Source organism: Lepidochelys olivacea, assembly GCF_965140295.1.
Source record: "Lepidochelys olivacea isolate rLepOli2 genome assembly, chromosome: 3".
Lineage (NCBI taxonomy): Eukaryota > Metazoa > Chordata > Testudines > Cheloniidae > Lepidochelys > Lepidochelys olivacea.
Window position 1 is genome coordinate 39,973,819 of NC_140413.1, and position 27,260 is coordinate 40,001,078.

Sequence of the window (27,260 nt, forward strand, 5' to 3'; positions counted from 1 at the left end):
AACTTCTCTGCATTTTTCCCTACCTCTCTTCTATTTAGAACTCTATAATGCATCAAACATGACTGATCAGGTTTTAGATCACTATGGCCCAATTCCAATATTTCAATATCTGCTCAAAACGAAGTCCCTGTTTTAGGTGCCTTCGTCCCACTTTTGGGACCACTGTGATACACAAAACTTCAGCCAAGCCCTGAAGGTGTTTAAACTCACTTGGCCCCAAAACCTTTTTGTAGTAAAAAGGTTCCTTAGGCGCCAATGTTTCTGACTCTGAGCATGCACGTTGCTGCCTCTCTCTAGGCATCTGGATGCCTACCTCTCACGTAAGCCCTACAGAAATTAATGAACCAGGGTAGACAGGCTTTTGGCTGTCTACATTGTGCTCAGAGGCTGCCTACTGGATTGGGGCCCTAAGGTGAGATCTCAGAAGACAGCTGAGAAAAAGGAGCTCCCTCATAACTTTTAGCTGGGAGGCTAGGGTACTCACCTGGGATGTGGAATACCCCGGGTTCAAATCCTTTCGCCCCCTCATAGGGAAGGGGGACTTAAATCCAGGGGTATTCCACATCCCAATGAGTACTCTAACCACCAGGCTACAAGTGATGAGGGAAGTCAACCTCCTCCCCATCTATGAATTGCTAGCAGCAATAGTTGCCTCTGTCTGAGAGAGTGGTGGGTCTTATCACACATCCATATCATTGGCATCTCCCACTTGCTAGCTTAGATAGCTCCCTTGCTAGCATATTGGTTTTTGTGAATCACAATCTAAGGTTCCTATCTATCCCCTTTCATTGTATAGGAGCCTAGGCACCTAAATCAGGCTTTGTGAATTAGTGATTTTCTAGGAGCCTAGAAGCCAGGTGGTATGACTCTCAGTGTCACAAAGCTTAACTTATTTTGTGCATCCAACCCTCAGATCCTAATCTTAAGAATATGTGTTGAGTCTATGTCACAAGTTTCTCTTGAAAGAAAATACAGCTTTTGAAGAGCACATGTACGGAAATACAAAACAACCCTCCTTCCTCCCCCACAAGATCTTTTATAGAAGGAACCCAACCGCAGAGCCCAGTCATCTTCAAACAATCCTGTTATATGTATTGGAACTGTACAAAACAAGTCTCAAGCATCAGAGATGAAGCATCAAGATGCAACCCAAGCCTCTTTTACCTCAAAAATACCTTAAAATAACTTATGCAGTCACAATGATGTATATGTAATTAAACTAAGGTTAAATACAGTAGCAACGTATATTATTTATCCTTCATGATAGGGAAAAGAGCTTGAAGCACTCGAACAAACAGAGTGATGGATATTCACCTAGATATACTTTATTGTTCTTTTTCTTCCCCAGACTCAAGCCTGGACAAGACAGTCATAAATCAGAATTCTCATCTTCTAGTCAGATCAACCACAAGGCAACTATCACAGAAAAGAGGAAGAGGAATAATGGATATAGAGATTTTCAGGGTCTTAGGGCTGACCCTGCTACATTCCAAAGCTGAAACTCTTTTTCATTTTAATATGTAACTATTTCAATTTATAAAACAAAACAGGTTGTGTTTAAATTCTCAACCTAGAGGCTTGATATTCCATTTTACCATGACTGAATTTTGTGTAGTAAAATGTCTTTTCTAGGGCTATCCCTGCTCCTATTTTTTATGCCTGATGAGGTTGTATCTTCCCTCTTTAAAATCAATGGCATTCCATAAGCTTCAGTGAACACTGGATCAGGCAATAAAAAACTATACAGGCCAAATAAATCGAGATGAATGAAAGTGGGATTAGCAGCAGGACCCATCAATTCAGGAGGCAATATCTCAGAAGGCAAATTGACCTGCAGGAATACATTAGCTAGTTCCTGTCTGACCTTGCAGCAGAATAAACCTAGAAAACTCTACAATCCAATTACCATTGATATTGTACCCAAATACAATTAATCTCTTGTCATTATACTATTGTTGCACTTCTAAAGGAACTAAATTAGATTTAATGCCTAAACTGATGGCAGCACTCCATACACTAGGATCACAGTAAAAGGATATGAATGAGAACATTTTACAGATATTATTCAAGAAAGAGTGTCACTATAATTATTTTGATACATGCCCACAGCATCCTGTGTTTCACTTTAAATGATCACATTTTATGATTCTAGGAGCTATAAAGCAAGCATATAAATACACATTTTCAAAGAATCATGCATACACACAGACGCACGTGTGAGGGCACATATTCCTCTGTGCACATGGGATTGTATTTATTTTCATACACTCCTAAACACACCTGAACAGGCTAAGAATTCAAACAGAACTTTGTGTAGTCAAGGTCTGGAATTTTGTGTAGATTGTCCGGGATTTTGAGAAAAGCTTCTATAGCTTTCCAACCCAATTTTTCCTGTCTGGGTAACTGCAGCTCACAGTAACATCTCAACACTTTTTGCAACTCCTGAAAGGAATACTGAAGGAGGAACTTGGGCACAATGACGTAACCAAATTGGGGATTAGTGGCATGAACCCTCTGTGACAGATATGGCAATTTCGAAATTGCTATATCCTGGACAAACCTTATTGAATTAATTCAATAAAGTTAAAGTATCTTATGAGTTCACAGTATTAACAATTAAAATGTTTACGTATTATTGTGGGATTTTATGTAGCATCTCTAAGGAGGAGATCTGATTAAGCTAAACTCTGGAACTCCTGGGGGAGTTCTGTGCCAAAAAAATTTCTGCACACAATATTTTAAAATTCTGCAAAATTCTGCATATTTTATTTGTCAAAATAAAACTACACAATCACTCCAGTTTCAATTATTTTGGTAATTTATTTCAAAATATCTGTAAGCAACTACGTCTGTAACAATACAGACACAAAAAATATTCCCCCAGGAGAAGTTAAAGAAACTGCTATGACAACCCAGTTCCTGTTTTTCTGTCCCCTTCAATCCAGAGCCCAGACGGGGGGCCAGATGTAGGACACTCCCCCCCGCCCTCGCCCAGCTCAGACACTCACACTCCCTACCTTTCCAGACCCCAGGGATCCAGAGGGAAAAACAGCCTGATGCTGGGTCCCAGGCTTGTGTAGAGTTTCCTGCACACTGCCTCCTTCCTTCAGGGCATGCCAGGATGTGCAGCTGCCCAGAATCCTCCAGCTCCCTCCTCCTCTACCAGAAAAGTGTCTATTTGCAAGCTGGGCGCTGCCAGATCCAGCTAAGGTGACCAGATGTCCCAATTTTATAGGGACAGTCCCGATTTTGGGGGCCTTTTCTTATATAGGCATCTATTATCCCTCACCCTGGTCCCGATTTTTTACACTTGCTATCTGGTCACCCTAGGTCCAGCGGCCCCTTGTGGTGGCCAGCAGCTCTGCAGCCCATTTCTGGGGATGGGGAGGAAATTCTGCACAGAACAAGAATTTCTGCACAAATTCTGTATTGTGCAGTGGCACAGAATTCCCCCACGAGCAGAAATATTATGAGCTTCAAAAGGGACCACTTGAAACAATGTGAACTTTTAAAGTTAAGCTGGTTTCCCAGGAAATTTCCAGAGGGAGGTGAATGCAAATGTAAACCCTTTGGTTACACAAGAACTCAGCCTTTTGAAGCTTTGCCCAGAGGTTCCTTCTGGAGCTGTGAACCTTTTGTCTGCTAATCACCTGTTACAGGAGGACAGATCAAAGACCCAAACTGTTTAAAGCAGTGACTCAGATTCATGGCGAGGCTTGTTCTGAGCCAAGGTGGTTATGAACTTGTAGCCACAGGAAAAAAATCCCAGGGGAGTGGAGAGAGGGGAAAGGAAGGTTGAAGAGTTGTTCACCTGCCAGAGGCTTTGCTGGAGCTGGGCTGATTTTTCGTAAACTTATTAACATGTGTGTAGGTTTATTGTTTTCAATACTTTTTCTCTGTAATGCTTTCATCTTAAGAATAGATGTGCTTGCTTAGAAAGAGCTGTATGGAAACTTAACTCTGGGCAGTCATACTGTATATTGCCTCTGAGGAATGAAGGCAAAGCAGGCCTGCTGAAGCAAGCTTTCTTGATGAGAAATTCACAGAGTAAACAGGAAACTCTGCAACCTAGAAATATCCTGGTCAAGAGGGAGAGAGACATGTGTATCTGCTCAGTAGAGGTGAAAACTGGGGAGCCGGGAGTCTAAAGTGGATGCACTTGCTGGATCACAGAGGGGAAATACAGTTGCCCTAAACTGTGACACCCGCTATGAAGTCTTGTTTACTACTGGCATAAATTCCAAATAAAACAATCGGCACAACGGAAAATGATGAAGTAGGAAATAAAATGGGAATTAAGCCAAAAGGGAATTGTTTCCTCAATTTGAACTGCTTTGATCTGGATGGTGGAGATAGACAGAGTCTGGCCTGGGTAAATTATTCTTAAGGGCTTGCTGCAACAGAGAAAATCTTTTCTGCATATGTAATTGTCTTAATTTCAGAAGTTGTGTTATGTTGCCGTTAGTAGGGGCACCACCAGTATATTATAACAAAAGAATTATCTAGCTATAACATCAACAGATATGTTTACAAAGCAACATTATAGCCACTGATATGAAGAATCAGCCATCCATTAATAGGAGTGTTAACACCCAATAGTGAACCTTCACCTGGGGCCCAGTTCTGATCACTGTCACACTAATTTTACACTTCAAGTGTCACTACTGGGATATAACTGAGACCAGAATCAGGTCCAAGATATTTATTCTAATCTATATTTTATTATTTATTATTATTTTATATTATACATCTATATTATTTATGTTTATAGTTTATAATATAATTTATATTATTTATCATTCTATTGTATTATAATCATATCATTATAATATAAATTTATTATAATTTATATTATATATCTATTATTATTTATATTTATTTATTTATTATAGTTTATTCTATATTTTCAGACAGATCAAGAAAGAAACAAACTTTCCTGAGCCAGGAAGTTAGAAATGGAAAACAATTAGCATCAGTAAAATGTCATTAGGCAATATGTTGTAATGTGTTAAGAGCTTTGAGACTCTGCTAGCAAGAGAGCATTAAGAGAGTGATATGGGATAGCTTTGTGTCTGCCCTAAGGATCACATCACAGGATGCTGTTACTTTCGCTTAAGAAATTTTGTTTTACGTATTTCATATTTTTTACAGCCTGTAACTACACCTAGTTAAAAAAAGCCGAGGGAAAAATCCCCACCGTGCAATTATTTAAACTGTTCCTGCTATACTGTCGGAGTCTTCTTTGAGATTTTAGCCTCAATCCCACAAAGATTTATGCATGGATTTAATGTTACTGGTGATGTTTATATGCTTTCATTTCAAACAGGACTACACATGTGCATAAAATTAGGCATATGCGTAAATCTTTGTCGGATTAGTATTAATCTGTTACAATTGCATTTATCAACTATTGTACAAGTGATTAGTCTCTAAATTGACTCCTTCTGAACATCTGACGGAGGCATTAGCTAAATCAGAGATTGCCTTCCAATGGTCAGAATAGTCAATGAGTGGTTCTGTGCGAACACTCCTTGCCAAAAGAGGTTGAGAAACTATGTTTGCAATAAAAATTTTGGAGTACTGGAAAAAGTAAGTTTAAACCACAAAAGTGAGCTCAGAACTGGCAAAGTGAAACAGATGTATTAGATATACACATTTATTCACTTAAAATAAAAAGAATGAAAGGATGCTTAAGAAGCGAGAGGCATAACTCAGTAAAGCAGTCATTGCAAAAACTGGAATGCAATGTTTGTACTATCTTTAAAGGTGGAGCTATAATACCATTGTACGTTTTACACTTCATTATTATAAAATATATTGGTATCCAATATGCACAAATATTTCTTCAATTAGACTTTTAAATATTTAAACAGCAGATGAGGAACATAACCACAGTAGTCCAGGACTGGTATCATAATGAAGATGGTTTGATAGTTAAAGCATAGGGCATTGAGATGACTCACAGGCCTGTGCTCTAATCAGTAGACGATCTTTATCATCCCATGTTTTACTCTCAAGTCATTTAAGTGCCTCATTTTCTCCACTTATAAAATGATAGTGCCACACAAGCATGGGGATTCCTAATTCACTCATGTTTGTGAAATGTGGAAAAGGGGCATGTGTGTACACCTGTCTGTATAAGGGATGTGAAAGGAGACCAAGTTAAAGGGGTCAGAAGAAATTTTTCATCGAGGCCTTGAAACTTAGGACAAGAAATTTTAACTATATGCACTGCAAAGTAGAAACCCAGTAACCTGTCATATGATGATTGTGTTATTAAAATAAAATCTTAAAAAACAAATTAATAAGCTTTTTATTCAGAATATAAGTCTGATTTAACACAAAGAAAAAAGTGCACAATTTAAATTTGGTTCTCAAATAGCTTCCTACAAGGGAAGATCAGCCACCTTAAAAGGCAATTAGAAGAAGAGAAATGGCTTAGCAAAATTGGTTTTTATTTTTAAATCCTAACAGAATTTTAATAAAATAAGCTTGCTAGCGTATATTTTGTTTTTACAAATGGATTTTAATGAGAAATACTTCTGTACTGTCCACAGTCTTTATACGGAGAAAAATCACCTTAAACTTTTTTTTTTTTTGTGATGTCACATTTCCAGGGTAATGTATGTGTTTGACCCCTCGTTCCTTCTCTCTGAGGGCACCTCTTTCAAGTGACAAGCTCATGCTTGCCCTTCTGTCTCTGTAGGGAAATCCCATGATTCGCTCTATTCTGAGCTTAGGTCTCCACATTACAGCATCTCTTAGGTCTCCACATTACATGCAGGTTACTCTGCAGGTGTTTTGGCCGTGCTACAGACTTCCCTCCCGGACTGAGAACAGCATGAAAATGTAGTAGCAGAGAAAAGCTTGTTCAACACAAAGTATTACATACTTACCTCTAGGAACATACCAATCAAAGAAAAAAAGGGTTAAAACAACAAACACTGAAGATTAGCATTTCCCTCAAGATTTAGGCAGGCCTGACTTACGCTTGGTACCCTCCTCCTCCTCCTAGGGAACACGGCTGTGTCTGCACTACAGAGACTATACTAGCATAGCTACATTAGCCTAGCTGTGCCAGCATAGCGCCCAAGTGTGTAAATGCAACCTACACCAACAGAAGAACTTTCTTTGAACTCCTCCCCACAGCCTACACCTCCTCGAACTAATTAGCTAGTTGACGGACACATTCTTCTGCGGACTTAACTGTGTCCACACTTGGGGTTAGGCTGGCATAGTTATGTCTGTCAGGGTGTGCTTTTTCACATCACTGACCAATGAAGCTGTGTTGGCCTGACTTTTGAATGACAGAATCATAGGACTGGAAGGGACCTTGAGAGGTCATCTAGTCCAGTCCTCTGTACTCATGGCAGGACTAATCATCATCTAGACCATCCCTGACAGGTGTTTGTCTGACCTGCTCTTTAAAATCTCCAATGATGGAGATTCCACAACCTCCCTAGGCAATTTGTCAGGGTTCTTAAGCACTGGCATAGTTAGGAAGTTTTTCCTCACGTCCAACCTAAACCTCCATTGCTTCTTGTCCTATCCTCGCCTTAAGAACAACAATTCTTCTCCCTCCTCCCTGTAACAACCTTTTATGTGTTTGAAAACTGTTATGTCCCCTCTCTGTCTTCTCTTTTCCAGACTAAACAAACCCAATTTTTTCAATCTTCCCTTATAGGTCATGTTTTCTAGATGTTTAATCATTTTTGTTGCTCTTCTCTGGTCTTTCTCCAATTTGTCCACATTTTCCTGAAATGTGGCGCCCAGAACTGGTCACAATATTCCAGTGGAGGCCTAATCAGCATGGAGTAGAGCGGAAGAATTACTTCTCATGTCTTGCTTACAACACTCCTGCTAATACATCCCAGAATGACGTTTGCTTTTTTTGCAACAGTGTTACACTGTTGACTCATATTTAGCTTGTGGTCCACTATGACCCCAAGACCCTTTTCTGCAGTACTCCTTCCTAGGCAGCCATTTCCCATTTTGCATGTGTACAACTGATTGTTCCTTCCTAAATGAAGTACTTTGCATTTGTCCTTATTGAATTTCATCCTGTAGACTAAGTCAAAGATACAGTCTGCTTCTCTCTCCCCAGTGTCTCTCTCTCCTTCCCCCCATCCCATTTCCCCAGGCTGCTCTTTTAAATTGCTTTCAAGTTCTTTGTTTCCAGACTCCTGCTTGTAGATCCCATGAGGTTAGAAGCTGGGATTTTCACACACTGCACCTCCACAGGTCAGCCAGAGTCCTGATTCCATACTGGGGGAGATACTAATTCTTTTGAAGTTTATCTCCCTTGTCCATTTGAGTATCAGCAACTGGGTGAGCTTCAGCCATTGCTTGGTTGCTGTGTACATGTGGAGAACTCCAGCAGGAATTAACCCTTAGAGTACATCTTCACTGCACAGCTAACCTGAGCTCTTTCTTCATATGTGGCACCTGAGCTACAAAAGAAGGAGCTAGTCAAATTCTACCCTTAGTTACATCTCTGCAACTTCATTAACATCTGTGGCATTGCAAAGATGTTACCAAGTGCAGAATATGGCCCTTTAATTCTAAAATAGAAAGTCAGCCCATGTGGACACATATCTTAAGAAAAGGCACTTCTTTTTGTTGCAAAACAGCGACACCCACTGGCAGCAAGAGTTAAATACCTGGGTGCTCCAGTTAGGTTTTACTTGATAATTGTGTTGTTAACATATCTTTCTTAAAGAAAATGTATTATAGAAACTGTCATTTAGAGCAATTCCTTACCTGCTGCATCACCACTACTCTCTGAGTGTTCAGCATTTGTGGGACTATCTGTTCTTGGATTACCTGGGACGTAGCTATCCGGAGGGAGACTTACTGTGTATAACCTTGGAAGAAGGATTTCATTTTCTCCACCTGCAAGGCAGAAACAAAGTGTCTGTCTATTGATTTTTGCATAGATTTGCTCATACAAGTTTTTCACCTGTGCATGGACACAATGGCAATAGGACATCTAGGAAAACCGATCAAAAAGACAGAGCATTTCAAACAAGGAGAATTATTAAATTATTTTGTAAACAACTGGAATAAACAAACTATGGAGGTTAAATTCTGTGGTTGCTACAGAACAATTAAGGAGGATCCTGAAGTTATTCTGAAATTTGTTGTCCCTATTTTCAGAGCTTTCCTTCTTCTAAGCTTTGGAAGAAGTGTCCCCCAAAATGAGCCATTTAAGTTATATATTTTTTAAACTGCCTTATTTCCTTCTCCTTTGAATGAAATGAACACTTTTTCTATTAAGTGTTTATTAAAAAATGGATGGGGAGTAATAAATTCTTTCCCATCAGCAGAGACCATAATGAAGCAATAAGAAGAAGTGGGGTTCTACTGCCCCTGTTTGGAGGGACTTCTCAGATGCGGCTTTTGCTGTGGCTCTGAAAGGTTCATAGAGAATCTGAAAAGCACCACCTGGCCAGGTCTGAATAGTTCCGTTCACAGTGGCAGTCTGGATGTGGCTCAGCTCTGTGCAGAGTTCTGAGAGAGGAGAGTGCCCAGCAAGTCACTGTTCACCATTTACATATCTTTTAGAGGAAAGATTCATTGTGGTGATGTTGGCAGCACCTCTTAAAGTAGTCATTTTAGAGAATGGAAAGGCTAGCTTTGTTCAGCAGCTCAGAAGAGCAGAGGACTAAAGGGACTTGGAAATGGGTGAGAGTGAGAAGCTGAGGCACATTTGTTCTGGCATAGGAAGATGAGATCCGAGCAAGTTGAGCCAAGAGATATAACCACTAGATAGCCATTGAAAAATAACCACACAGATGTGGGTCAGTAACCATACAACTTCCCTGAGCTTCAATTGGAGGAAGCCATTCCATTTCAACACACCAAGGGCTAGACTATGGCATTTGTCCAAATGCCAAATTTGGAGTGACTACAGGAGGAATTGTACAGAGGGTGGACTATCCTTCCCCGAGGTCCAGGAGGCTTGGGAAGGCTTCTGAATGATACAATGAGGCTTCTGAATGATACAATGTGTTCTCTCTGTAGCCAGCTATCTCTGCAAACTGTGAAGGGCAGAACCATGGCTCTACTTCTCTGTCCTTTTGGGGTGATTTGTGCCCTTAGGGGTAAGAGAAGGATCAGTCTATATGACCCTGAAATGCAGACACTGACAACGTGGAAAAAATAGCCACCAAAATTAAATTTTAAAACTATTCTTCAATAAATTCATTTCATTACGCTGATGCCAAAACCTTGAATGGCCAGTACCTGGGGCTGATTTTTCTCCACCAGTGTTGATTAATGATGAAGTGTTAATCAGTGCTAGAATTAAAAGACAAGGACATCTGAATGTCCATAAATGTGTTTACGCTATTAAACAATATCAACGTTTGCTAATTTTTCAGTGCAATATTATTGGATACTTTGGATTTGATTCCTACAAAAAATGGTTTACTCAAAACATTAAACACAATTTGCAAGGTCATTTTCAATTTAAATCTTTTGACTCCAGAGTGCCACTATGTAATGATAAGATTTCAGCATTTATAGTTTGGATAGATATGCAAGAAGAGAGAGAAACATGTCTAATGGTTGAAGAAATTCCATTGAGTTAATTGTGATGACAGCTACTGCCTCATATTGATTTAAAGTAAACTGCAGCACCAATGCTGCAGGAATCTCAAACGTTTCTAGGAAAAGGTGTTTACGCAAAATATGCTTTTTTGTGAAGATGTATCACCAAATTCTCTGCAGGACAGCAATAATTTCTGTGACAAGGTAGACAAGTGATTAATTCAATGGGTAATTTTAAATACTTTGAAAAAAATTACCATATGCTTACGTGAGTTGTGTTTAAATTTGTACTCCTCAATCAAAAGTCTAGGGCAGTGTTTACCAAACTTCAGGGAAAGCTCCTGGCAGGCCCAGACAGTTTGTTTACCTGCTGCATCCGCAGGTTCGGCCGATTGCAGCTCCCACTGGTCGCAGTTAGCTGTGCCCGACCAATGGGGGCTGCAGGAAGCGGTGCAGGCCGAGGGACGTACTGGTTGCCGCTTCCAGCAGCCTCCATTGGCCGGGCACAGCGAACCCCGGCCAGTGGAAGCCGCGATCGGCTGAACCTGCAGATGCGGCAGGTAACCAAACTGGCCGGGCCCAGCAGGGGCTTTCCCTGCACAAGCAGCGTCCCAAGTTTGGGAAACACTGGTCTAGGGCACAGGTATATAGATCTTTTAACATGCACAGTATTTTAGATCTGGTCTACACTAAAAGTTAGGTCGACCCTGGCTATGTCCCTCAGGGTGTGAAAAATCCATACTCCTGAATGACATAGTTAAGTCAACCTAACCCCTGGTGAGACAAAGCTAGGCTATCAAGGAATTCTTCCATTGACCTAGCTACCACCTCTAGAGAAGGTGGATTACCTACGTTGATGGGAGAGCCCTTCCGTTTGAGTAGGCAATGTCTACACTGAAGCACTACAGTGGCGCAGCTGTCGCTGTGCTGCTGTAGGATTTCAAGTGCAGACAAACCCTCAGTCTTTGCTAACATTGTATAGGTATATCACCCTTGCCCTTCCTATAGTTCCCTAAATCATTCACTACACTCCTAGCACCTGTAGCAACTGAGGCAGAGATCCTACAGACAATAGCCTCATTCAGTGAACAACCCTGATTCCTCAGTGTACACCATCCCTCCTGTTCACAGAATGAAGCAAGGGTCCCCTGGAAAAATATAGGCTTTAGTTACATGACCACAGACTGTTCCATAATGCACATGCACAATAGTGCAGAATTCATTTGTTAGACAATGTACAGGATAAAAACTAATTATATATAACACAGCAAAAATTAAGGTTGCAAAGTCAAGCACTCATAAGTAGGGCCCTACCAAATTCACAGCCATGAAAAATGCATCACCTACAGAAATCTGGTCTCCTCCCGTGAAATCTGGTTTTACCCTATACTATACAGGTTCACAGGGTGGGAGGTAACTGTGATTCCCCCTCCTGCCCCAACTCCTTTTTGGGTCAGGATCCCTACAATTACAACACCATGAAATTTCAGCTTTAAATAGCTGAAATAATGAAATTTACAATTTTAAAAATCCTATGACCATGAAATTGACCAAAATGGACCCTGAATTTGGTAGGGCCCTACTCATAAGGCAGGAAGTGCTAGAATTAAAGGCTGCACAGGCAGAATTAAAGACTGTAACATCGCAACCTTAATCACATGATTACATACTATTTTTTCCACAAGATCAGCATCTCCTTCAATGCACAGAACTTGCTCTCAGGATCAGTCAGAGTTGTGTGGTAAAGGAGGCTGCTGTCTGAAGCCTCTGCCTCATTTGTTGCAGAAATTGGAAGGTTTGTAGTGAATGAAGCAGAAGACTGCAGAAAGAGAACGGAGGTTAAGGCTGTTGAATACTACCCTGGAGAACCGGCCTCTAACCCTGTCTCTGCCAAAGAGCTCCCATCTGATGCTAGTCGAGTCCCATGAACAAAACTTTTCACAGGTGGTCACTAACTGCGTACACCTAATTTTATGCTTGTCCAGCCTGATCGGATCTGATCTGCAGAAGTGCTGAGCACTCACAACTACATCTGACGTCAATAGGAGCTGTGCTTTGCAAACATGAAGTGTTATAATGCTAAGTACTCTAAAAAGTCAGGTTGGTCTTAGGCATCTCATCTCAAGGTACCCAAAATCAGTGGACAATTTTAGCCTTAATCTCCCTGTGCCTTAGTTCCCCACTTGTAAAATGGGGATAATACTTCATCTCACAGGGATGCGGTGAAGATAAATTAACGTTTGAGAAGCAGTCAGGTATCATATTGATGAGTGCCATAAAATAGCCCATGAGAATATTACTAATTCTGGCTTCATAGCAGGATTTGAATAGTGTGCAGTAAATAAAGCATGAGGTTACGCACTGAACAATGTTCAAAACACAATATTTAATAGCAGCTCATTCAGTGAGCGTTGTCCATTCTGTACACTGAATGAAGCAGAGGTCCCATGAAACAAAATAGTACGTGGACATAGAATTAAAGACTATCATAACGCATATGCACAAGAGGGTCAAATTCAGGTTGCACAGACAACCTTAATTCTAATATTTCCTAGCCCTTGAGTGCTTAATTTTACAAACTTAATGTTCTTTTAACATAGTTTTTTTGTTTTTGGTTTGGGGTGGGTTTTTTGGGAGGTGTGTGTATAATTTCCTAGGTTTTTAAAAAAAGCAAACTGAAAAGACAAATTCCATATGTAGCATCATATTGACACTCACAAGGTTCAAAAGCATATTTCACCTCTTCTAAGGGATAGTGTCTAATTCCTTTCACATTTATGTTAATAGAAAACTCATTTCCTTCAACAAAAGCAAAAATCAGGTGTAATGAGATCTGAAACACAAAGGGTCTATAAAATATGTCATGGCCCATTTTTCCCCCCATATATCATCGGGGAGAAATAACAGAAAATGTGGAAATGGTAGAGGTGTTTAATGACTTCTTTGTTTCGGTTTTCACCAAGAAGATTGGTGGTGTTTGCACATCTAACATTGTGACTATCAGTGAAAATGAGGTAGGATCAGAAGAGGCTAAAATAGGGAAAGAACAAGTTAAAATTTACTTAGACAAATTACATGTCTTCAAGTTACCAGGACTTGATGAAATGCATCCTAGAAGACTCAAGGAGATGACTGAGGAGATATCTGAGCCATTAGCCATTATCTTTGAAAAGTCATGGAAGACGGGAAAGATTCCAGAAGCCTGGAAAAGGGCAAATATAGTGGCAATCTATAAAAAGAGAAATAAAGAGAACCCGGGGAATTACAGACCAGTCAGCTTAACTTCTGTACCTGGAAAGACAATGGAGCAAATAATTAAGCAATCAATTTGCAATCACTAGAACAGGGGTTCCCAAACTCGGTTCACGGCTTGTTCAGGGTAAGCCCCTGGTGGGCCGCAAGACGCTTTGTTTACCTGAGCGTCTGCAGGTATGGCCGCTCGCAGCCAATGAGAGCTGCGGGAAGAGGTGAGGGCCAGACCACCGCTTCCTGCAGCTCCCATTGGCTGGGAACTGCGAACCGTGGCCGCTAGGAGCTGTAAGCCACTAGCCATCACCTTCAGCCCCCAACTAAAACCTCTCCAACGCATCATCAAGGATCTACAACCTATCCTGAAGGACGACCCATCACTCTCACAAATCCTGGGAGACAGGCCAGTCCTTGCCTACAGACAGCCCCCCAACCTGAAGCAAATACTCACCAGCAACCACACACCACACAACAAAAACACTAACCCAGGAACCTATCCTTGCAACAAAGCCTGTTGCCAACTGTGTCCACATATCTATTCAGGGGACACCCCCATCATAGGGCCTAATCACATCAGCCACACTATCAGAGGCTCGTTCACCTGCACATCTACCAATGTGATATATGCCATCATGTGCCAACAATGCCCCTTTGCCATGTACATTGGTCAAACTGGACAGTCTCTACGTAAAAGAATAAATGGACACAAATCAGATGTCAAGAATTATAACATTCATAAACCAATCGGAGAACACTTCAGTGTCTCTGGTCACTCGATTACAGACCTAAAAGTCGCAATATTACAACAAAAAGACTTCAAAAACAGACTTCAACAAGAGACAGATGAATTGGAATTAATTTGCAAACTGGATACAATTAACTTAGGTTTGAATAGAGACTGGGAGTGGATAGGTCATTACACAAAGTAAAACTATTTCCCCATGTTTATTCCCCCCCTCCCCCCAAGCCCACACTGTTCCTCAGACGTTCTTGTTAACTGCTGGAAATGGCCCACCTTGATTTATCACTACAAAAGGTTTTCTCCCCCCCGCTCTCCTGCTGGTAATACCTCATCTTAAGTGATCACTCTCCTTACAGTGTGTATGATAACACACATTTTTTCATGTTCTGTGTGTATATAAATCTCCTCACTGTACTTTCCACTGAATGCATCTGATGAAGTGAGCTGTAGCTCACAAAAGCTTATGCTCAAATGAATTGGTTAGTCTCTAAGGTTCCACACGCACTCCTTTTCTTTTTTCCAGGTAAACAAAGCATCTCGTGGCCCACCAGAGGCTTACCCTGAACAAGCCGTGAATCAAGTTTGGGAACCCCTGATCTAGAAGATAATAAGGTGGTAAGTGACAGTCAGCATGGATTTGTCAAAAACAAATTGTGTCTAACCAACCTGACAGCTTTCTTTGACAGGGTAACAAGCCTTGTGGATGTGGGGGTGGGGGGAAGTGGTAGACGTGGTAATATCTTGACTTTAGTAAAGCTTTTGATACTGTCTCGCATGACCTTCTCATAAGCAAACTAGGGAAATGCAACCTAGATGGAGCTATTATAAGGTGGGTGCAAAACTGTTTGGAAAACCGTGCCGAGAGAGTAGTTATCAGTGGTTCACAGTCATGCTGGAAGGACATAATGAGTAGGGTCCCGCAGGGATCAGTTCTGGATCCAGTTCTGTTCAATATCTTCATCAATGATTTAGATAATGGCATAGAGAGTACACTTATAAAGAACAATCGGTTGCACACATGCAAAATGGGAAATAACTGCCTAGGAAGGAGTACTGTGGAAAGGGATTTGGGGGTCATAGTGGACTACAAGCTAAATTTGAGTCAACAGCATAAGGCTTTTGCAAAAAAAGCAAACATCATTCTGAGATGTATTAGCAGGAGTGTTGTAAGCAAGACATGAGAAGTAATTCTTCGGCTCTACTCCATGCTGTTTAGGCCTCAACTGGAGTATTATGTCCAGTTCTGGGCACCACATTTCAGGAAAATGTGGACAAATTGGAGAAAGACCAGAGAAGAGCAACAAAAATGATTAAAGATCCAGAAAACATGACCTATGAGGGAAGATTGAAAAAACTGGGTTTGTTTAGTCTGGAAAAGAGAAGACTGAGAGGACACATGATAACAGTTTTCAAGTACATAAAAGGTTGTTACAGGGAGGAGGGAGAAGAATTGTTCTTCTTAACCATGAGGATAGGAAAAGAAGCAATGGGCTTAAATTGCAGCAAAGGAGGTTTAGGTTAGGAAAAACTTCCTGTCAGGGTGGTTAAGCACTGGAATAAATTGCCGAGGGAGGTTGTGGAATCTCCATCATTGAAGATTTTAAAGAGCAAGTCAGACAAACACCTGTCAGGGATGGTCTAGATAATACTTAGTCCTGCCATGAGTGCAGGGGACTGGACTAGATGACCTCTCGAGGTCCCTTCCAGTCCCATGATTCGATGATTTCTTAATTATCTTTTAAAAATGTATTTTCTTATACTAACCAGTGATCTCTTAAATTAGTTCTAATATGTTGCCTCTCATTTCAAATAAATTTCTACAAAAAAATAAATCATGCTCCTAACCTGACTTTTCTATTAAACTGTCCTACTTAACACAAAGCTGGGCATATGATCCTTATATAAAATTGAGTTTAGAGCAAAAGCATATTGTCAACACACATCTGTTTAGCTATAATAAACTGAAGGGGTCACACAAAGGCCCTAAATTAGTGACTTTTTATTCCTCTTAAGGAATCAAAAGGTATAAGGACATGAAGCAAATTCTACTCCTTCCCACTTCTCTTACATAATTACTTTTACATTTTCAGGCAGGCTTACAAGTAGTCAGAGGAACTTCTCCCTGTCTTCTTACGGAGGAAAAAAAGAACCAGCACTGTCATGTGTCTCTCCTTTCCTCCATTCCATGCATTTGCCTGCAGTAAGTTTGACCAGGACCATTCAGGCCAGGACATCACCATTTAGAAGATCAGCTTAAAGGCATGCTTCTAGGCTACTGAGTTTCCTAACAGACTCCCTATGGATTAATCCAAACTATAAGTTTGAGCAAAAGGATTCATTTAGAACAGTCAACCTTTGAATCTATTAACCTAGATAAGTTTACCTAATGGAAAATTTAAATTTTCAGACTTAAACATTTGGTGCGTTAATGTAAGCACAGAGTACTTGTTTATTTGAAGAAGATAATAATTGGGGAAAAAATGCAGCAATCTATAAATTTACCTCTTCACTCCTTTAGCATTTAATATGTAGCCTACCACTGAAGGCGATTAGGAAGAGAAAACAGAAATCCACTTTGAATTTTTGGAAGACCAGAAACCAATTTAAAGAGAAAGCAAAGTCAGTGACATGGCTGCTTTTAGCAGGGCTGAATTTGGTTAGAAGGGAGTCACAAAAAAGGAAGAAAATCTGGCTCAATGCATAATTCTCATTCTGAAGTATGAAGATAATTTTTTTACTGTATACTGGAATTTCTACACCCTTTTAACATTTCTACACCCTTTTAACATAACAAGACAGGATTATAGTACATTTTATTGACTATCAGTTTGAAGATACACAAATCATGACTGAGGGGATCCAGCTACAGATCTTCAGCAAATACAAAGTCTGATCACCTACAATGATAGGCAACATTATTAGGCCATTAACTGAAATTACGCTATTTTGTAAATACAGTAGCTTAGTCTCCATCAGCTGTTTTATGTAAAAGGATAAAAACAAATTATAGAGTTAAGTATCAAGCTATTTATCATGTACTTTATTGTGTATCAATATAGGCTGTGATGTATTGGCCAATTTCCTGCAATATTTCTGGAAGATCTTATTGAATTAAATTTAAATAGCTGTGGAGTCATTTGTATTACAAACTTTGCATTTATCTATTATTGTGGGATTTTACATAACTTCTCTAGGGGGGAGAAGTGGCCAGTGTATACCTTGGGAAGTGTTCTGAGCTTCAAAAGGAATATTTTAAACAATGTGCCAGACAAGAAGGAACATGCAGGATAGACAAAATAAAGTTGGTTTCCTAGGAAATACCTAGGGGGAGAGGAATGTAAATTCTCACCATCAGACCCAATCTTTAGAAGCTATGCCCTCAGGAGAGAAGCACTCTCTGGCTGATTACCTACTCAAAGTCTCTGATGATCAAAGTCCTAGACCAGCGGTGGGCAACCGGTTGCCCGTCAGGGTAATCTGCTGGTGGGCCGCCAGGCAGTTTGTTTACATTTGCATGGCCGCCTACAGCTCCCAGTGGCCGTGGTGCGCCATTCCTGGCCAATGAGAGCTTCGGGAACCAGTGTGGGCTGCAGGGATATGCTGGGTGCCGCTTTTCACAGCTCCCATTGGCCGGGAACGGCAAACCACAGCCACTGGGAGCTGCGGGCGGCTGTGCAAATGTAAACAAACTGCCTGGCTGCCCGCCACTGAATTACCATGATGGGCTGCGTGCGGCCCGTGGGCCACAGGTTGCCCACCACTGTCCTAGACTGTATAAAAGAAAGGACAACCTATCCATAGGGGTGATTGTTCTGAGGTAACAGCTGTTATGAACCTGTAACCACAGGAAAAAATCCTTCGTGGGGTTTGAAGAACTGACTTCTACCAGAGCCTTTGTTGGAGTGAGGGGGTGATCTCTGGTAAGCTTATTAGCATGCAGGTTGGTTCTTTTATTTTTTTTAAATATATTTTCTCGTTAATGCTTTCACCTTAAAAATAAATGTGATTGCTTATAAAGAGCTGTAAGGTAACTTAACTGTGGGCAATTACATTGCTACATAGCATCTGGAAGAAAATAAAGCGGGCCTGCTTAGGCAGTTTGCCTTGCTGGGGAACTCACAGGGCAGGCAGGGAACTGTGCTGCTTGGAAAAACCCTGGTCAGAAGGGAAAGAGACATGAGTGTCTGTCCAACAGAGGTGATGGCTGAGGAGCTGGGAGCCTACAGTAGGAGCCCTTGCTGGAGGATGGAGGAGGAATATAGGTTGCCATTGCCCTGAACTGTGACATAGGCAATTATATTTTGTGTTCAGCATTATTTTTTCTGTCAGATGTCTACAGATTTCAGACATATTGGGAGAGCACATAGTGATATTTCCAATATGGCTTTATAAGTAAGTTAGCACTTTGCCAAATATTTCAGCCAGAACTGTAGATCTCATTGGTTGAGTGTTCCTTCCAAAAGTCTAATAATAGAACCCTCTGTCAATCAATGTAATTTTTATAGAATGCAGCAGCTTCAAATCCAAAAGACCACGTCTATGCTGCAATTTGTTAATTACCTTCAGTGATTAACTGATTATATCATTACTGAGACTTTTTCCTGGAACACTCACAGGAAAAAAAAAGTTATCCATAACCCTATACAAAGTACAAGTTTGCTCAAAGATTTAGTTTTTAAACTGAATTTTCTTCTAATATCCTTCCTTACTTTGGATAATTGACAAATAATCAGTATAGCAATTAGTTCCTGTTAAGTGCAACAGTGATAGTAAGACACATATTTTGGGAAAACACAATGTATAGTATGCCAAATTCAACACAGATTTACACCTTAAGCAATCCTACTAACTTCAAATAATGGTTTTGTATTGTGGGGGAGGGTAGAGGAGGCAGGCACTTGTGAGAGGACACAATGAGAGGACACAATGTTAAATTTGACCCCAAATGCCATGGTTTTGCCTCTGAAGAGCAGCCACCAGTGGAATGAGCTCTAACTGGACATTTAAGATAACTGACTAATTTTAAGAAATGGAAATAAAAAGACGCTAACCTAGAAGGCTTTCAATGACTCATCCATCAGATACTCCAACATATCTAATGAAAACAAAGATGACTAGAGGCTAGGCTTCTACCAACTCATCTCCTCAGTCTCTTGAAAAAATGTCCCAGGTGTAAGGTCCAGTTGGTCTTGAATCTGGGCCTGCAAAGCTGATCCGTAGCAAACACCTCCACGCTTCCACCCAATAGCAGCTGTTAACTGGCTCATGCTCCACTACCTACAACCTGCTGCAGACACAGACCGTGCAAAGTCCTGCCTCAGGGGATCCAACAGGCAGCAGCTTCATGCATCCTGATTGGCTCCTGGCCCTATATGAATCCAAAGTGGGTGTGTTTCAGGAAGTATCCAGGTGACATCACTGATCTCCTGTAGCTGCCATGACCTGCTTTCCTCTCAAATTCCTGGCTTTGACCTCAGCTTGATTTGTACCTTGCTTCTTGATCCAGACCCTGAAACCTGACTGGGATTTGGATTCCCAGAGATTGACTATAAACTCCCCTGCTACTTTCAGGCTCAGGTTTGACCCTGCTCTGACCCTTGGTCCCAACTGCCCTTGTCAGGATCCTGACAGTTTGCCTGGACAACTCTAGTTAGTGGTGAAGACCTACTCTGAGGGAATATGGAGGTAACGATCCACTCCCTACCAAGAGGCTGCATAGGTTGATTGCTCCCAGAAGGAGCTCCCCATGCTGTGAGCCCAAGTATCACAGCTTGCAACAGAGAACCAAGCTCTGTGCAGGCAATCTACCCAGCTCAATGATGAAAATGTGGGACTGTGGGCCCACCTGGCACAGCATGCCGCAGATGCTATGAGAGCAGGTGGCTCAGCTGTGAGCGAGAATGCTACACTAGGATATGTGCTATGGCCGTGTACCTGGACCCAGAACTCCCAGTCCTCTTCTCAGAACATTTTAATGGAGACTACGAAAAAAATGGGGGGGTGGGAGAGAAAGAAGGTTATTAACCAATGCCAACTGATGTTTCTGCTTCAACCCCAATACTACCCCATCAATCAAGCAAAAGGAAAACTCGTTACTACCCTCATAATGGGAGATGCATTCGATCGGACCTTGCCCCTGCTTGAACAAGTGACCCTGACGCTCTCTGAGATACTTTCCTCCAGGCATTTCCCGCCATATTTGGGGAGTCCAACCATGCCTGCTCAGCAGAGGCAGCCCTGTGCAAACTCAGTGGGGGGGCAGGGACTGGCCTCCTCCTATGCTACCCGCTTTTGGCAACTAGTCTCTTACACTGAGTGGAACAAAACAGCTCAGCTCTACCAGCTGCGTTGACGACTATGAAAGGAGATTAAGGATGAGCTAGCTTGTGTAGCTACAACTTGGAACAAGGCATCAAAATGAGGGATTCCATTAAGGTTGCTGGAACAGGAAACTTCAGCCGTGTCCAGCCATGGTTTATGATGCAGTAAGACAAGGCAGGTTCAGCACCAGGCAAGTGGCCTAGTACTCATATGTGGTGAGGTATGAGATGGAGCTCTCCCTTCCCGCAATCAACCCCCGTCAGCTGGGAAGCTCAGACCTGGAACATTAGAAATAATAGCCTTAGTGCTTAAGATGTGGTTCTAATTGTGGAATGCCGTTTAGGTGGAGGCGCTGATCAACCTAGATGCCTTCATTGACCTCATCATATGCATCAACAACAGGCAGGGAAGGGGTCCGGGCCACCACACCCCCAGCATCCCTTGGGACCCGTCTCCAAAATGGACTCTGAACCCATGCAGCTGTATATTGTCTGCCGTCATGTGACCCCTAAGGAAAAGGAGTGCTGTTGCCCCATGGGCTGTGTTTCTGCTGTGAAGGATCTGACCACACTCTTAACAAATGCCCATCATGTGCTCGAGCACAACTCAGTTTAGCAAATGACCATCAGGGCCGGCCTTATGGGTGGGCGACTGCCTGGGGTGCCATGGTCGGGGGTGCCAAGGTCAAGCGACCAGGAGCGGGGCATGCCTGGAGTGTGAGGCCGTAGAAGGGAGCTTGGGGCAATAGAAGCAGGGGGAGGGCTAGGGGAGAGGCAACAGAGCTTGGGAGCAATGGGAGGGATGAATGGGGGGGCAGTGCTTAATTTGCAATGACAGAGGTGCCAGAACTCAAGCTGGGTGGCCAGAGAGCGGCGGCTGGTTGAGCACCCAGCTCTGAAGGTAAAGTCGCCACCACCAGCAGTGCAGAAGTAAGGGTGGCATGGTATCGTATTGCCACCCTTATTTCTGTGCTGCTGCTGGCAGCAGTGCTGCCTTCAAAGTTGGGTGGCCAGAGCGCGGCAGATGCTGGCTGGGAGCTCAGGGTGCCAGGGCTATGAACCGCCAAGCCTAGAGGTGCTGATGCTCAGCCCCAGCAAGCCCTAGCACATATTAAGTACTAAAGCAGTGGTCGGGGTGCCAAGATACAAGTTTGCCCAGGGCGCCATTTTCCCTAAGGCCAGCCCTGATAACCATGCCCAGGACCGATAGAGTGGGTTGGCCTGAGCAAGCCCCAAGATAGTACCACCCTACTGCTCACCCTACTGTCTTTTTCCTTCTCTACCAGATTTCTTTTCTTTCCTATCTTTCTTCTTTTTCTTTCTGTAATAACAATCTGGCTTAGCCAGCAAAGACTGCATATTTTGCAACACTGTTGTAAGCAAGCGTGTGACCAAAGAAGCAAATAAAGGCAATGTCCTAAATAGCCTGATGCTGGTACAAGTTTCGGAGTCCAGGTCTTGGAGTCGCTAATAAGACTGAGTGCCATGCTTGAGTTCTTCCAGCAGTGAGGCTGCAAGTGATAGCCAACACCAGAGACTAAAGCTGCATTTTCTACCTTTGCAGTTCTTTCCTTTCCCCTTGTACGTGTTGGTCTTGTTTCGCCTTCTAGAAAACAGAATCAAACTAAAAGCAAAAAGAAAAGGAGTACTTGGTTAGTCCCTAAGGTGCCACAAGTACTCCTTTTCTTTTTGCGAATACAGACTAACACGACTGTTACTCTGAAAACTAAAAGCAGCAGCAGCAGCAACAGCCCCGTTCCATCTCAATTAACTTCTTTTCTTTCCCCCAAAAGGCCAGTAGTTACCACATTTAACTCCATTTAAGAGACAGTCAAACAAAGGGCTTTTTTCAGGGAACAAACGAGTTGTTAAAATGAAAGCCTTATTTAATACTTTACATTTCAAATGCTTGAACTGTTTTCCCCTTCTTTTCTCTATCTTTAATAAAACGTTTAAACTATTTTTAATGGTGTGTTTTCTATGGTACTATGCAGGCTGAGGTCTGTGTACCGAACCTTGTTTTAAGCTGTTGTTTGACAGTGACAGGGTTCTGTTATCATCTTTAATTTAGATGGAATACATGAGCCCAAAGAATTAGCACAACAGGAGGTCAGAGGGCCAGTTATCCTGAAACTGTATCATATTCTGTTACAGAAGAGACAGACTCAAAGGCAGCAAATGTGCAGGCCCTGTTCTGATATTAAGGCTGAAAAGGCTTTTGAAAGCACTGGTACCCTACATAGCACAATTTTGCATAAGTCAAAATTAAGGAGTGGCCGGGGGGGGGTTAGAAAAAAATAATCTATTGACACTGAATAAAAGAGGAAGTTACTCACCTTGTGCAGTAACGAGGGTTCTTCGAGATGTGTCTCCCTATGGATGCTCCACTTCACGTGTCGGAGTGTCCCTGCGCCGCAGATTGGAGATTTTCAGTAGCACTGCTCGGTTGGGACACGCGTGCAGAGTAGTCACCTCGTGGTGCCGTTGGCACCTCATGTAGCACACACATGACCCTGACCCTTTAGTTCCTTCTCTACTGCAGAGCTCGAACGAATTCTGAAGTAGAGGGGAAGAGGGTGGGTAGTTGAGCACTCACAGAGACACACATCTCAAAGAACCCTTGTTACTGCACAAGCTTGAGCAACTTCCTCTTCTTCTTCGAGTAGCGTCCCGGTGTGTGCTCCACTTCAGGTGTCTGTAGAGCAGTGCCCTACCGTGGATGGTAGGAGCTTTGGTGTCATGCGTGTTGTTGCAGAAAGCATGGTAAGGCCTAGTATAGTATCTGACAGAGCACTGAGTGATGGCATCATGTTTTCCAAAGGTGTGCTCTCAGGCCTGTGTGGTAGCCCTGCATATATCTATTAGAGGGACATTGTTCAGGAAGGCTATAGATGTGGCCATGTCATGCGTACAGTGGGATCAGATCCCCAGTGGGGGTTCCTTGTTGCGCAGTCAATAGCAAAGTTGGATACATTTAGATAGTCTCTGGTTGATATAGCGGTCAGCCCTTGGAGTGTTCTGTTGTGGAAATAAAGTCTTGGGGATTTCTGGAACGGTTTGGTTCTGTCTAAATAAGTCGATAAATAACTCGATAAGACATCGAGTGTGTGTAGAATGGCCTCTTGGGAGTTCCCATGTGGTTTTGGGTAAAATGGTAACTAATTAATTAAACAAATCTAATTATTTCTAGAGAGAAAAAACAAAAAAAGCAGCACTGCCACTAGGCTCCGTCTGCAGCTGAGGACAGTTGAGAAGGAACTGAAGGGTAGGTTGCACACACCCTGACATGAGGCACCAACGGCACCGTGAGAGGACTGCCACGCACGTGCACCCTGATTGAGCACTGCTACTGAAAAATCTCTGATCTGTGGCACAGTGACGCACTGACACCTGAAGTGGAGCACCCACAGGGACACTACTCAAAGAAGAAACAGGAGTTCCTCATATAAAAGAATTTATTCAGCCTGTTTCACTCTCGGAAATTCATCATGAATGAAGTTTATACTCTCAAGAGTTTTAATTGTACTTTGGTCAATTATATAGTATTACATACAGTTCTTGTATGCTACACCGTAAGCAGTTTAATTAAACTTAAATAATATTTGCTACGTTTGCTTCCCTTCCCCATTAGTGCTGCTTCAGACTTGAAAAGACAAAAGAATTCAAGTGACTTGTTTCTGCAGGACCTTAAACCACTTCAGTTCCCTTACTCAGTGGTGAAGAAAAAGAAAAAGCCAAGTGGGATGGTGGGCTTTGCAGAGAAGAGAATAATTGAACACTACAGATCTTGTTCTTAGAGTAATTATTTTTCAGCCTCTTCCTCAGCACAGGTCTGCTGCTCAGCACCTCTCAGAATCAATCGGTACCAAATCCCAAATGAGGCTGTTGTGCAGATCAAGTGAGAAAGTGTAGACAATTGTAAGAGAGAACATGATTCTAAGACGCCCTTAGAAATATGCTGTCAAAAGTGAGCAAGCCTACTTTATAGTCTATCTACTTACTTACAAAGCCCCTCCACCACAGGACTGGAGCTCGAAAGACAAAAACCCCCACCCATCAGGTTCCAGCTTTGCAGATTTCAAGAGAAACCATCTTTCCCAATATTTATCCTTGCTATAGCTAGGTCAGGCCTTAACAAAAGTCAGAAGCCAAGAACATTACTTCCATCAGCCAGGAGGTGTAAAGTTTTAATGCAGTCTATTAAAGTGAGTCTCTCGTGCCCATATGAAACAAGTTTCCTAATAAACTTCATGTTGCCAGGCATTTCTTTGATGTGATACAGGTTTTGCAACATGTTATTTAATATGGCATTTGAAAACACTTTGGGAAGCTTGATGGAGAACAATTCTGTCTTTCTGTCTGTACTTGAAGGGGACTAATATCAGCACGGTTCAGTTTTCCAATCATTTCAGCCTATATGACCGTTGTCAAAGAGTGAAGATTTTACCATGACCAATTTTGAATTTGAAAAAGTTGTACAATGTTCTAGACAGGTAGGGATATAAGCACCTTCAAGACCAAAAGATAGCTACCAAAGGCAAAATACTAGTTTCCTGGGTAGACCTAAGAAATAGGAAAAAATAGAACCCCCTAGAAAGGCAGAGAAGGATACAAGTGTTTTTTAGATTCAGAAGTGAACTTCTAGTTCCAGTGCCAAACAGCTTTCTTTCTTTTCTTAAAGGGAATAATGACTAGATTGAGCTTGTGAATGATATCTACTTTCCAAGTCATCGGCCACAAAGGACATGGATTTCTCTGAAGTTCTCAATTATTTTGGGCTTTTTCCTGAGCTTTCGTCCCAGAATTTTTGCAGCAACACATGACTAATACTACGCAGTACTACCAATTTGTCACTTTTGGGAGAATTAAAACAAATTTTAAATTGTATCCTATTTAAAACCATACATTAAAAAAAAACAAAAAACCACTTTTCATAAACAGTTAGGCAGGTGCTGCCTGAGTGTTTTTAAAAACTAAAACAGTCTTTTACAATGAGTTCCTATTTTTGCATCTTTCCAAAAATAGGGCTCTTACTGTGCTAGTGTTCTTTGTTTATCAAAACACGAGCACTGATATTTATCCCTATCAGAATTCCAACTATCAAGTCATTATTAAAAAGAAAAGGAGTACTTGTGGCATCTTAGAGACGAACAAATTTATTTGAGCATAAGCTTGAAGTGAGCTACAGCTCACTTCATCGGATGCATTCAGTGGAAAATACAGTGGGGAGATTTATATACACAGAGAAAATGAAACAATGGGTGTTACCATACACACTGTAAGGAGAGTGATCGCTTAAGATGAGCTAATACCAGCAGGAGAGCGTCGGGGGTGGGGGGTGGACGACACGACCTTTTGTAGTGATAATCAAGGTGGGCCATTTCCAGCAGTTGACAAGAACGTGTGAGGAACGAATAAACATGGGGAAATAGTTTTACTTTGTGTAATGAGACATCCACTCCCAGTCTCTATTCAAGCCTAAGTTAATTGTATCCAGTTTGCAAATTAATTCCAATTCAGCAGTCTCTCGTTGGAGTCTGTTTTTGAAGTTTTTTTGTTGAAAAAACTTCAAAAACAGACTCCAACGAGAGACTGCTGAATTGGAATTAATTTGCAAACTGGATACAATTAACTTAGGCTTGAATAGAGACTGGGAGTGGATGTCTCATTACACAAAGTAAAACTATTTCCCCATGTTTATTCCTCCCCCCTCCCCCGTTCCTCACACGTTCTTGTCAACTGCTGGAAATGGTCCACCTTGATTATCACTACAAAAGGTCGTGTCGTCCACCCCCCACCCCCGACGCTCTCCTGCTGGTATTAGCTCATCTTAAGCGATCACTCTCCTTACAGTGTGTATGGCAACACCCATTGTTTCATTTTCTCTGTGTATATAAATCTCCCCACTGTATTTTCCACTGAATGCATCCGATGAAGTGAGCTGTAGCTCACTTCAAGCTTATGCTCAAATAAATTTGTTCGTCTCTAAGGTGCAACAAGTACTCCTTTTCTTTTTGCAAATACAGACTAACACGGCTGCTACTCTGAAACAAGTCATTATTAGGATTTATTGGTCATAAAGTGGGCAAATATCAATGCTTGCACTCCCAGAAAGGGGGATTGTTGTGTTTTGGGCTTTTTTTCTTGTGCATTTAGGAAACTCTAGTCAGAGAAGTTTATTCATAGGCTTTAGAGAGAAACATTTATTCTACGAGAAGGTAATTTTTAAAAAAAAAGAGCCTGTGTTCATGCATGAAGTCTAAAGGAAACACAGCAACAGTCTTCAGAAGAGACAGATTCGTGTCCATGTGAAATTACCTACTATTTTACATAGGAACAAGACATCTTTTTGGAAGGTGTTAGCTTTGAATTGCAGCCTGGTATAAGAAAAGGACTCA

General features: G+C 41.7%; 1 protein-coding gene across 1 annotated transcript in view; it reads right to left on the bottom strand.

Moving 5' to 3' along the window:
- Positions 1 to 27,260, bottom strand: part of ERICH1 (glutamate rich 1) — a 115,802-nt gene that overhangs the window by 55,088 nt on the left and 33,454 nt on the right. The window contains exon 3 of the mRNA XM_084623151.1: positions 8,761 to 8,892. Coding sequence (XP_084479277.1) covers positions 8,761 to 8,892 — 132 coding nt within the window. The remainder of the gene's footprint in view (positions 1 to 8,760; positions 8,893 to 27,260) is intronic.